Source organism: Pseudorca crassidens, chromosome 8, assembly GCF_039906515.1.
Source record: "Pseudorca crassidens isolate mPseCra1 chromosome 8, mPseCra1.hap1, whole genome shotgun sequence".
Classification (NCBI taxonomy): domain Eukaryota; kingdom Metazoa; phylum Chordata; class Mammalia; order Artiodactyla; family Delphinidae; genus Pseudorca; species Pseudorca crassidens.
Window position 1 is genome coordinate 42,153,236 of NC_090303.1, and position 13,966 is coordinate 42,167,201.

The following is a 13,966-nucleotide window of genomic DNA, read 5'->3' on the forward strand; positions in this document are numbered from 1 at the left end:
TCCACTTAATCATCATTTAAGGAAAATTAAATTTAAAAATTTATAGGGAGGTTTGCCTATGTATTATTGTTTTTTAAATAACTGCATTTAATTGTCATATCAGTAAGAAATATGAAGCAATAAAAATCCTCTCATAAAAGATTATAAACATTAACTTCTGAACTCCATGGAACAGAATCATATACATAGAAGATACTAGTACAGCGTATTCAGGATTATCCAATAAATATTCCTGACAAAGCCAAAGATTTATTATTAAAAAGATTTTTCGCCAGGCATTCACAGGAATAAGTCACATATAAAGCTCTGCCTTCGTGACCTCAGTAGGTATCCAAAAGTTAACTTCAAAGTTTTTTCTAAACATCATGTGACCAATGTTGAGTTTTTCTAATTTCCACAGGAACAGATATTCTTATTTTGAGCTCGGTTTTGACTATTTTCTTGGTTTTTCCCAGGTCATTTCACTCTATATGCACTCTAATACTGAAGGCTCCACTGGTTATGAACAACACATTTCATAATTCACCAATACATTTTAAATTGTGCTAACCCACTAGCAACTTACAGCTATAAGCATTGTATTTTATGACTTAGAAAGGACGGTTTTAATGACTTGCAGTGGTGATCTTTTATTTTAATAACACATTTCTCTGCCTTATGTCCCCATAGATATAAGCACATGATGCAATATGTAATATATAATAATTGAATATGTGATATTCACAGATTGCTGTCATGTGTTCCTTTAGCTATCTTGTCACCCTCCCTGTAAGAATGGTGGTCACTGCATGAGAAATAATGTGTGTGCCTGTCCTCAAGGATACACTGGTAGGAGATGCCAAAAAAGTAAGACACTACTAAATGTGTTTGCCAGCTACATGTAAAGCAAACATATTAAATAGCAAAACTATTGATATTTAAGAACTGATATTTCATCCCTTTACCTTAAGGTATCTGTGATCCCATATGCATTAATGGAGGAAAGTGCGTGGGACCAAGTCTTTGCTGTTGTCCTTCTGGCTGGACAGGGAAACAATGCAACACACGTAAGAGAAATACTCTTAAAATGCTGAAGTCTACATGGGAACATAAAGCAGAATTTCAGACAAAGAGAATTTTCCTTGTTTTCTGTTTCCTTGTTTTTATTTTTTTATTTGTTCCTACTTTAGAATATATCTTTTCGAAATAGAAAGAGTAAAATGCCAAGTCCTCTGAACTCATTCTTTCAGGTTAGTGGAGGTAGAGGATATCCTGTATTTTCCGGTCTGTTCACTACAGTTGCCAGGATAAATGACAAGTCTTTAAGTCCTGGTCTCTCAGTCTTAAGTAGGAGTCAGGGGAAGGTTTTTAAAAAATTACTGATTCCTGGGCTTCCCTGGTGGCGCAGTGGTTGAGAGTCCGCCTGCCGATGCAGGGTGCGCGGGTTCGTGCCCCGGTCCGGGAGGATCCCACGTGCCGCGGAGCAGCTGGGCCCGTGAGCCATGGCCGCTGAGCCTGCGCGTCCGGAGCCTGTGCTCCGCAACGGGAGAGGCCACGGCAGTGAGAGGGCCACGTACCGCAAAAAAAAAAAAAAAAAAAAAAAAATTACTGATTCCTTAGTCCCATCTCAGACCAATTCAGAACCTCCTGAGATGGGGTATCACTGCTTTCAAGTCTTGCTAGTTTTTAAGATGATGGCAGCTCTCCTCATTCAAATGTTTCATTTTTTTCTTTTTATAATTATTTAAAATTAGCAGCTATTATAATGTATTGGCCAAAGTGTAAAATGAGAAGCAACATAAATGTCTAACAATTGGGGAAAAGCTTTAAGGGAAAAGAGCCTTTAATCATTGATTTTTAACTGTTTCTCTTTTTTTAATGAAAATTTTTATGGTTTATGATAGGATTTGACTAGTAAATTATTAACTTGTTTATTTCTCTACTTGCAGCCATCTGCTTTCAGAAATGTAAAAATGGTGGTGAGTGTATTGCTCCTATCATATGCCATTGTCCTACGACATGGGAAGGAGCACAGCGTCAAATACATAAGGCTACAGAATTTGCTTTCTAATCTCTGTTCTGAATTTGAATCTATTATAATTATCAAACAAAGTATAGCTTTAGGAGAAATATACAGGGTAAAATAAATCCCAGCATGCTGATCCATTAAAAAGAGAGTTTTAGAAATAAAAGGATATCATCCATTTCTATACCCATTTTAAAAAAGAAAGTATGGTATATTATATTAATATTTTGTGTGACATAGATAACTCCAAATTACGATCTGTGGGTTGCCAGTGAAGTTCTCTTAGGTGGACTGAAGAAGGTTTTTTTTTTTATTTTAAAAGATCTTTCTTTTTCCTCCAGTTTTATTGCAATATAATTGACATTCTGCACTGTATAAGTTTAAGGTATACAGCATAACGATTTGACTTACATAAATCATGAAATAATTACCACAATAAGTTTAGTGAATATCCATCACCTCATATAGCTACAACATTAAAGAAACAGAAAAAAATGTGGTTTTCCTTGTGATGAGAACTTTCACTGTCTTAAAACTTTCATATATAATGTATAGCAGTGTTAATTATCTTTATTGTGTTGTATGTTACATCCCTAGTACTTATTTAATTTATAACTAGAAGTTTGTATCTTTTGACTATTTTCATCCAAGGGGGAACTGGATAAAGAAGGTTTTAATATAAGTTTAAATGTTTTTCCATATTATAAGGTAGGTATATATCTATCATGGAAATTATAGAAAATATGAAAAAGTTTTTAAAAATTAATCACTCCAAATTCCACCACCCAGAACTAGTTTCTGCCTTGATTTCAGCATTTTAGTTATTTCCATTCAGTTTTAGTCATAAATTTTTACATAGATGGGATCACAGGGTATAAAGGAAAATCAAATTTAATGCAATTATGAAATTTATGAAAACTTGAAATAACATGTTAAAATATTAACAAAGATTAATAACTCAATGGGAAAAATGGAAAATCTCCTCAAAATATTTTCAAATGCTCAATAATTACATAATATCAAAACTGGTGATCCAAGTGTATTGTAAACTGAAATAGCACAATTGTAAAATGACTGTGCCTTTTTACTAGAAATACCTGCTCTGCTTTTCATGTATCAGAGATTCTGCATATAATTTTTATGACTCTTAGACTTTATTTTATTAGTAACTGCTATTATAATTTACACATTTCTCATCCTAGGAAAATATTTTCAAAGAATTCATTTAGTACTTACATAAGAATTATGTGCTCAAAAATAAATAACTTTCATTGAAAGTTAGATGGGATAAAATGCTAGAAAAAAGAACTAGCAACCTCAGTTTGGGCTACTCATTCTGAAGAGAGTTTGTATGGAACATGAGAGAGAATGATAAGATGCTAAAAGCACATTAATGTGGAAATACGCTCCAGTAATTGTGGATTAAGGTACTCTGAGCACAGCCTGAAGATGTGCACCCTGTTTTTGCACCTTGTGTTTGCACCTTGTGTTTGCACCTTGCACCTTTATGTGAATTTTTTGAAGTCCCCTTCCTCAAAATGCTTTACTTCCATCTGTCTGGAAACAGTCTAAATATTGATGATGTTATTTATATAAGATGTCTTACTGCCATTTTCTGGAAAATTGTTGTAATAAATATTTGAATCTATGATGTCTGTGATATGAACAGTGCTTCCTTAGCTGTGGAACCTTGTGCATTACATAACCTGCTCAGCCATACACAATAGCTCTGATGAAAACATACCTTTCAATGTTGCATTTATATTAAAGGGAATATTATTCTTGAATTATGCAAGCTTCCAATATGAGCTCTTGAAACAGATTCCTCTCCCATGAAAAATAACTGTATTGTATATAATTTTATATTCCTCTTTTTAGTCAATATTACTTAAAAGCATTTCCATGTCCTTAAAGATGTAATTTTAAATGATATATTAAATTCCATAATATAAATACTATAATTCATTTGACCTTTCCTCTCATATTGAACATTTCTGTTATTTAGAAATTGTTACTATTATAAGCATTTTGCTCTGTAGGTGGGTAGGTAGATAGAAAGAAAGAAAGAAAAGACAAAAGATAAATAGATACAGGTATTTAAAAATTGCATAGGGAGAGATTTTAAAGAAGAAATTTCTAGTCCAGGTAGTGTGAAGATCTTTAGGAAGCTTCCAATAGAGTTGTTTCACATTAAACTTCCATTGATAGTATATAAAATTGTCTGTTTTTCCATACATTGGTCAGTACTGAATTGTCCCTTTTAAATTTTTGCTAAAAAAATTTTTATTAAAAAGCAAATTATGAATGCTATCGTATATTACTGATTTGAATCTTCTCTCTATAGAAAACAAAAAGATGTATTTTAAATACTTTAAAATGTAGCCAATGAAAATTTTGTTTGCTTTAATAATATCTTTATAAAATACTGAAACTGTTGTGTTGAGTTTGGGGGTGTTTTGTCTTTTGATATGTGTATGTATGTGTGTGTTTGCACGCTGGCTGCAGAAATACAGGAGTGCAATTGGTCATTCATAGACTCTTATGACTATTTTTATAGTCAAGTTGCTGAATGGCTTCAGACCATTGGAATAGAATATATCACAAGCATTTGTGTCAAAAGGTGGTAACTGTAAAAACTTGTGTATTGCAGCAATCTGCTATCAAAAGTGTCTTTATGGAGGCAGATGCGTACTCCCCAACATATGTTCTTGCTGCACTGGATATACTGGAGTCAAATGTGAAAAGAAAATACAGGTATTTTACATTTTAAACAAAAGTATATGTTAGATGTCGACATATGCCATCTACTCAGATATTCTACTTAGTGATTTTTACCTATCTGTTAATGTTTTATTTTCTTTTACTTCCAAAATAGAAAACATACAAGATTTTTGTATTTGCCCCCAAAACTAAAAGTAATATCATTCTTGTGTCATTATAGAGTTATCTTATTATTCAAAATTTTGATGTGCACTTAAGGAATTTCAGTGTGTAGATAACAACCATCAAACATAATGCAATATATCATGGCATGAGAGCTGAAAGAAAGCAAATACCTCACAACATGGATTTAAGACACTAATAATTTATATTTGGTCAAATACTAGGTAAAAAGACCACCTTCACCCTTTAAAAAAAATTCCCCACTTTTATATCAATGAATCACGACTTCATTGATTGTGGTGGGTACGTGTTTCTAAACATTTTCAGTGGATCATATGCCACTGAAGCCTTGAATATCCTCATTCTTTTCCCTGATAGTAGTTCTCTCTTCATTTACTCCCTATTAAAATCCATTTCAGGGAAAGCAATAAAAAACTCTTCATATCATTACAATTAGGATTTATTTGTATTTGGAAAATCAAGAAAGCAAAGGAAGAAGAAAGGCTTTCTTGCAGTTGCCCCACACTTAACTTACAAGGCCAGTGCTATGTAAACATCTATTTTAAAAGTTTCTGTGATCATATCGGTACTTATAAAATGAAACTGAATTTTTTAGGTCTCCAATCTTAAATTTCTAAATATCAATAGCCAAGGTATTTTTTCTGTCCTAATTCCTACATATACCAGGATGACTCTAACGATCACACACACACACACAAAAAAAAACAGTTGCAGCAGAACTCTCCAAAAATTTCTTAAAGTTAATCTGTATTAGATTTAATTTAAAAAGCAATTATAGGGACTTCCCTCGTGGTCCAGTGGTTAAGACTTCGCCTTTCAGTGAAGGTGATGCAGGTTCCATCCCTGGTCAGGGAGCTAAGATCCCACATGTCTTGTGGCCACAAAACCAAAACATAAAACAGAAACAATATTGTAACAAATTCAATAAAGACTTTAAAAATGGTCCACATCAAAAAAACATCTTAAAAAAAAACACAATTATATGCTATTTAGCACTTCAAAAAACCCAAGGGTCATGAATATCAAAGTATGCTGGAGTATTATATTTTGAAAAATGATAAGGAATTTTCTTCCCAAAGCAAGATACTGAATCAGTCTGGCTTAGAGGCAAAGTAGATGTATATATATGTTTTTCTTCTAGCACTGGTGTTCATCCTGGAAGGATATGTCCCCCATTTTGAAAAAAACAAGATTATAATAGTACTATGGTTTGAAAACTAGGAAACAAAAGTTATTGACTATTTGATCAGCTATTGTTGAGAAAAATAAATATAAAAGTTTGAGTTACCTGGGTTTGTAGGCAGCCTAAATATATTTTTTTTTATTTTATTTGAGATTTTTATGGCACAGAAAACCCTATGACCTCAAAAGCTTTTAACTCCACTTTGACAGACTAAACTAGGTTACTTCTCTATATTCTATTTTTATGCATTTCTTTACTGCCTGAATCCTTCCTCATGTGATTAATAGCAGATCATCCTCATCCCCATTAATGTTGCTTCTGAGACTGCATCTGGAAACATATTAAGGAAAGAAGAACAGAAGGTCATGGGGAAGGAGAAGGAAAACAAAACAAAAAGACTAGCCCAAGGACCTCAAGTCCTGCTTTACTATAACCTGCTCTCCCAAGTTCTTATGGATTGCTAGAATTTCAATAAAAGAGACCAAGAATTACTGGCTAGAAACAAAAGACACAAATAAAGAGCAAATGGGGAAGGATGGTGCTAAAGAGGGTGGGTTGATGAACAGCTTTGAGAGGTTTCATAACTTGCTGCCTAGCTGCTAAATGTACTTACCATATCCCTGCCACTTGTTTGCTCTGTGACCTTGGGCAAGGTACGCCACCCTGACCCTTAATTTTTTTCATCTGTAATATGGAGCTAATAGTAACACCTATCATGGGGTTGTTGTAAGGATTAAGTATGTTAATATATGTGAAGTACCTAGAACAGTGCCTGGTATGTAGAAAATACTATGTAAGTTCGTTGGTAGTTGCATTGAATAGAGGAATAGAGAGAGGTGGAGAAGGACAAGGATGGGCAAAGAGACTTGAGAGAAATGTTGCAATGTGTTACGAATATCAAAAGTCGTTTCCTGAAGGATATAAAAAATTTTATTTGGTTTAATTGAGCATGGATGTTTCTTGAATGTAACTCTGCCAAGATGGAGTCATGTAGTATCCAAGCTCCATTCAGTCACAACTGTTTTGACATTTAAATATGATCTTGATTAGGTCTCAGTTTTATGAAAGCAGTACTTAGTCTCTAGTGGCAAACACAGAACCTGAAAGAGCTTTATGTATCATGTCAGGGGGGAAGGAAGTAGCAAATAATGAGTCAGAGTTAACTGGTTTTTTAATATTCTTTGAAACTTGATTTCCCTCTTCCTACTACAGATAAAACACCATTAAGTAATATCAAGTATAAGAATGGAAATTTTTATTCAGAAAACATTGAAGTTAACTACTTGAAGTTTATTTGAACATCATTTTTAAAGCTATTTTAAAGGCTGAAGAAACTAATAAATACAGACTGGTCTTAGTTGTTAGGGAAAAGCAAAGAAGAAATCCAGATAATCAAAAATTTACTTTGAAATGTGATTTGATATTTACATATTGAAACGATATTTCTGATATTCCTGACATTCACAATATTTAATAAACTGAACATTTTCCCAGTCCTTACTGTGATGGTGTTTTTATTATCAGGGATCAGTCAGAAGCCATTTGATGTATCCAGATATAAAGTGTTAATGCGGAATTAGGGACTCTCAGGACTGCTGGAAGAGCTGGGGTAAAGATGGGGGAAGGATAGGGTAGAGGTCAGAAAGCAGCTGCTGAAGGTCAGAGACTGAGAATGAAGATGTCAGCCTGTTTCCAAGCATCCAGCTGCAAACACCTCTGAAAAAATAATGGCTTCCTATTCATTTCCATCTTCTAACTCTCTAGAAAGTTTTCTTCATTGGTGAACTCTAACCCAGAACCACACAGAGAAGGGGATTCTGGAAAATGTAGACCCTAGCCTTAGAAGGAAGTGACAGTGGTGCCAAAGGGACGAAAGTGAGCTAACACAAGACATAATAAAAGTTCTGCATCTTATTGCTTTGGACTGTATTCCAGAGATAAAGCTATTACTTTTCACTGATAAAACATCATATTTAGTTTCATCTGTTTACTTTTCACCTCTACTCTTTCTGCTGCTCTGACCTGTACCATTTCTGAACAGAGGGGAAGAAAAAATGTAACTGGGTGTTTTAAAAGACTTACTTAGTCATTGTGTTTACGTGAAAATGTCTTTTATTTATCTGTTCTTTCAGTACCTTGATCTGTTTTGGTGCAGAAGCAAGAGAGAAACTATCACAAAATCAAATCCTTCTATAAATATCAAAAGAGAATTGGATGCTTAATAAAAGAACATTTAAATGACATGATTGTTGAGGAAGTGGGAATGTCAACAGGGAATATACAAATAATTGAAAGATCTGTCTCAGAGATGAAAATAATTACACGTTAACTAGAGTTATAAAACTTCCTTTTCTCTACTATCTTATATTTGACCTCAAACTTTTCATTATCTTTTTCAAAAAACATTTTAATTTGAACATGCCTATTTTAAATCATGTAAGTTTACAAAACTCATTTTGTTCTTTTAAGTGGAAAGACTAAGCATTTCTAAGCCATGTCTAAAATTATAAGATAAAGTAAGACATTATTAGAATAAAATTATTGCTAACTTTGATAAGAATCTTTTTAAGTAATAGCATTCAATGTCACAATTAAAGAGATTTTATCATTTCATATTTGCTGAAAGGTAGTTTAAAGAATCATTTAAGAGAATATAACATGTTTTACTATGTTTTATTTTATTACCAAAATTACAGAAATATAAATGCAAAATAAACTTTTGACAATTAGTGTGTCCTTGAATTTTTAAGCTGCTGTGAAAATATGAATACTAGAAAGAAAAAAGTACTCTAGATAAAAGTGAATTTTTTTTAAGTTAATAATTAGAATTGAAATTCCTACAAAAATAGTTAAATGAAATAGCTATAATTTTTTTTTTTAACATCTTTATTGGGGGTACAATTGCTTTATAATGGTGTGTTAGTTTCTGCTTTATAACAAAGTGAATCAGTTATACTTATACGTATGTTCCCATATCTCTTCCCTCTTGCGTCTCCCTCCCTCCCACCCTCCCTATCCCACCCCTCCAGGCTGTCACAAAGCACCGAGCCCATATCCCTGTGCCATGCGGCTGCTTCCCACTAGGAAATAGCTATAATTTTTAAACTGTTTCTGCCTCCTTTGCTGAGTATACAACATTGCAATTTTATTAGTAGCTTTACTAAGTTGATCTTCAGTGTACACTTTTTATGGTTAAAATGTTATAACAGCTGAAGGATTTATTCTGAAATGTCTAAACCAATACTTTAAAATCTTCATAAATATTTCCTAGATCCACACCAAGAATCCCAAGCTACAATTAAAATATTAATCAGTAGACTATGCATTTATAATAGATTTAATGGACCTGAATATGCTAATAATGAAGAAATGTTATGGTTTACAGTTTACAGATTTTATATAAAAGCACTCCTTATGAAAGCTAATGACTCGTGCAAATGGAAGTAGTGTTTTAGAAATATAATGTGAGTTTTGAAAAACAAGTAATTTGATAAATTTATGAAGAAATTTAATTTTTTCTTACTTCTTGGTTATATTTTCACATCTATTAACTTGAACATTTTTTTAACCAAAATCTATTTGGAAAATATTTTGAAGATAATGAGTGTTCAAGATTTTAAGCAAAAGTACTTTAAAATGTGTAATTTTCAATGTTTACCTTATAAGTCATTTTCCATAAAAGAATTCAGGTCTTAAACTTTGTTTAATATGCTTGACTATTCTGTGTTTATTCATGTTAACATTTAAATGAAACGTCTGAGTTATCAAATATTCTTATTCTTTCTTTGGCCCTCTAGTGTTGGGAAGACCTAGGTTTTAATTCAACCCCAAATCTTCACTCCACCTCTTCCCAGTTATAGGGACTTGCAGAGAGAGATTTACCTCCCTCTATATTTAATTCCTTCATTTGTAAGATAGGAATAAATAATATGTACTTCAGAGTATTACTGGGTAATTTTAAATTTAAAATGAGATAATTATAAATAATTTTTCACAATGACTGTCATCTAATAAATGCCCAGTGCATGGGTTTTATTATATGTATGTTTTTTGTTACTAAAAATGAATATGTGGAACCAGCTGAGGAAAAGATGACAGGTAGACTTCCCCTATTTTATTATTTTTTTTTATTTTACTTCCCCAATGATTACTGTATATTGGTGTTTCTTGGAATTTACTTTTAAAAAGCACTGATTAAACAATATGTACATTAAAAGCAAGATAAAATAAGTGAGTGCAAATTTTAAATCAACTCTGGCAAACAGTTATTCAGAACCAGCCTAAAAAGGCTAAAAGTGGCAGGCATATAATGACTAAAATTTGTGAGCTCCATGTGTGCCAAGCTGATTCTAAGCGGTTTGCCAGGGTTAAGCTGATAACACCTCCTATTTACTCCTTAAATAGCAACTATGGATGTTCCGTGAGAATAAAAGAAAGGGCAGACAAACTAGATGACATTTAAATTTATATTTTTTTTGTAAGGACAGTCTTGTCCATCATTGTGAAAACAATTTCAAACTCAGCTGTAAAGTTTTTAAAAATTGTTTCTATTGCCAGATGAAATTAGCAGAGTTTTGCCTGCAGATGGTGCTAGATCCTCAGTTCCCGGGTAACACGCAAGAAGTGCAAAACGACCATTTAGTAAGAAAGCACATTAAATATTTAATGCAAACGACATTTTTCAAAAATAAACTGCTTCACTAACACAACAGTCTTTCTTGTGAGCCTAGAAGTCTTCCTTACATCTAGTGATTAATCAATAATTACAGCCACTTGGCTGACTGCAGTTAACAATTCCCATTGTGCTAGTAAGGGATGAGTTGCATTTGAAGATTTGGTGACTTAATCTCTATGAGATTTAAATTGCTGTGAGAAGTATTAAGGTAAGCAGAAAACCTTTTGTTTTTCATACAAACATTAAACTTGGAAAATTCTAGCAATTAAAATAGCCAGTACTTTCAGATATTTCAAAATTATACCTCTTTTTTTCCTGTTACTGACAAATAATCATAAGTGAAGGATAATGGATATTCTCCTTCTTGGAACCATAATTTTATCTGATGTAAGTAGGGTCCCCCCAGTTATATGTCTTACATATGACAATACCTGGAAAGTCATTGACTTGAGACACTAGGAACTTGAGAAAAGTATTAAGGATTACTGAACACAATCATTATAGTGAGAATAATTCCACTTTATTTCCCAATTCCCTCAGATAGACAGAAATATAAATAGACCAAACATACATAGATTCTGATATCAAACTTAAATCTTGCTCACCAAGGAATTGTCCTTGCTAGTGTGGCCAAGAGATACTGCTATGGTCTAATTTAGATTCTCATTCTAAGATCTCAGGATCTTCATTTGCATTTCCTTTACTGCTTTGGTTCAGTGCTGCCTGAGCTGGGATGCTCCTCTCTTGGTTGAGGGCTCTGATCATGAATCAAAGGAAATTCTTAGGATTGCTTTTCCATGGCTCCAAGTTGTGTTTTTAGCCACCAAGACCTGTCATTCATTTCTAGGCAAGATCTTGATGATGCCTCCTATGTTACTTTATTGAGCAGGCAGCTGCAGGATGCCTCATCCCCCTACTCTGACCTCTTCATGGCCACATCAGTGTCCTCTGCTGGTGCATTCTCACTGATGATTTGCAATTTCTGAGGACCAGGAAATAAACAGGACTTTTTTTTTTTTCCTTTCAAATCCTTTCTTGTGACAATAGTCAATTCTTTCTTTGGAGTTGACCTGAAACCTATCTCCCCACAGCAAAGATTCAAGACATTTTCAGTGTAATGCCATCAACATACCCTGCCTGCGGTGTTACAAAGTGAAATAAACAAAGCATCAGAGATGCTGTGTAGAGTGTGACCACTTCATTTCCTACACAGCAGCCTACAAAGAAGAGTAGAATGGTTCAACCCAAGAAAAAATCACAAGGCAGCAGCAGAGCTTGGTGAAAAATGTGGGCACCTTCTCAGAGAAAATGCATCATGTCTCACATGAGTGACAAAAATATTTTGAAAAATATTTTAGTTTTCTTTTTCTCCCCATAAAAGAAGAAACAGCTGTAGGAAATGGAAACTGACCTTACCAGAACATAAAACCTGAACTGCTCATTTTGAGGGTTGGCATACAGCTGTGTGCTGGGCTCTGAAAAGCAGAAGTGGGATTCTTCTAGAGCCATATGGTTGAATCAAGAAGGGCAAAGGGTTAGAGCAGACAGAAGGCAGTTTACAGGTAATGACAAAGTCCTGAAGCATAATATATTCTAAAATGCTTCCAGTCTTAGATTCACATTAAAAAGGAGGAGGCTGCCAAGAAATACACTAATGTGTTTTTCTCCTGAGAGAACAAAGATCCCCAAAGCACTACCTGTCAGCTCTGCTTAGGTGACCTTACCTTCCAGTCACTGTTAAACCGAAGAATTAAGAGAGAATCCTATTTCTAATTGTTTTGAACATCATGATAGTCTTCCAAATGAATACCTACTGAGTTTCCACTAAAACACAAAAATCCTTCATTAACCCATATAGGCAGGCTGATTACAGGCTCTGCCAATCTGTATTACTAAGCACTAACTAACCTATTGAGACAACTTGCTAGAAAGAGAGTTGTTTCATTCCGCATCCCACAGGGAAAATGAAACTGACAAGCATGGTTGAAACCAAGATGGATAAACAGTTTGTAGCTTCTGATAGAATTCTCCTGCTGAAAATACATATGTGAGATTTTAACTAATTAGGCCTCAAGCTCTTTGCAAAAGCCACATTGCAATTAATTAAGATGCTACTCATTATTTTTCAAAACACAAATTCTTTATCATAATTTACAAAACTGTCAGAGAAAACATATTCACACTACCATATTATAGTTTTTATGCTAAAAGAGATAAAATATTTAAGATGAACTTTGTTATTTTTAAGCTGTTCATTTCAGTTGAACTTGGCATACTATTATGAACACTTTAGCTAACATGTAATTATAATTGAATTAACTGAAAATTAAAGTCAAGATTTGTAACCTTTCATTGAGACCCAAATTTAAAGAATTATCACATCCACTATTAAAAGCAGTGCTATGAGGGACTTCCCTGGTGGTACAGTGTTTAAGAATCCACTTGCCAATGCAGGGGACACAGGTTCAAGCCCTGGTCCGGGAAGATCCCACATGCCACGGAGCAACTAAGCCTGTGCACCACAACTACTGAGCCTACGCTCTAAAGCCCACGAGCCACAACTACTGAGCCTGCATGCCACAACTACTGAGGCTGCATGCCACAACTACCGAAGCCTGTGCACCTAGAGCCCATGTTCCACAACAAAAGAAGCCACCACAACAAGAAGCCCGTGCACGGCAACAAAGAGTAGCCCCCGCTCGCTGCAACTAGAGAAAGCCCGCACACTGCAACAAAGACCCAACACAGCCAAAAATAAAGAAATAAATAATTTTTTTTTTAAAAAAGAGCAGTAGTGTGAAAGGGGAACTGTCAGTGGAAATCTTGAAAGATACAATTAAGAGAACACATAAAAATTTTAAATAATAACCTCTGATATATTACTCTTTTAATAATTTATTTTAATTAGTAGAATAATAATTCCACTGCCAAAAATGTTTATTGCGCCAGTTTCTAATACTAAAAAATAAATATTTTAAGTGAGCATCAATAGGAAAAGAGTTGTTATTATACATCCAGCTATGAAATTTCTATAGACCATATAAAAGAGTAAGTCATGCAGAACTTTATCTTATATCTTTTAAAGATGGCTATGTTATATTAAATGAAAAATATGAAAAGGCAAATTTTTAGACAATAATTATACTACACTCTCATTTTAAAATGTATATGTGTTTTCATGCACATATGTTTTTAATTA

The 13,966-nt window shown here is 33.7% G+C and overlaps 1 protein-coding gene across 1 annotated transcript in view; it reads left to right on the plus strand.

Moving 5' to 3' along the window:
- The window catches only part of VWDE (von Willebrand factor D and EGF domains), an 80,547-nt gene that overhangs the window by 35,904 nt on the left and 30,677 nt on the right, over positions 1-13,966 (plus strand). The window contains 5 exon segments of the mRNA XM_067745592.1: positions 727-846; positions 951-1,046; positions 1,929-2,024; positions 4,656-4,759; positions 10,650-10,733. Of these exon segments, the coding sequence (XP_067601693.1) occupies positions 727-846; positions 951-1,046; positions 1,929-2,024; positions 4,656-4,759; positions 10,650-10,733 (500 nt within the window).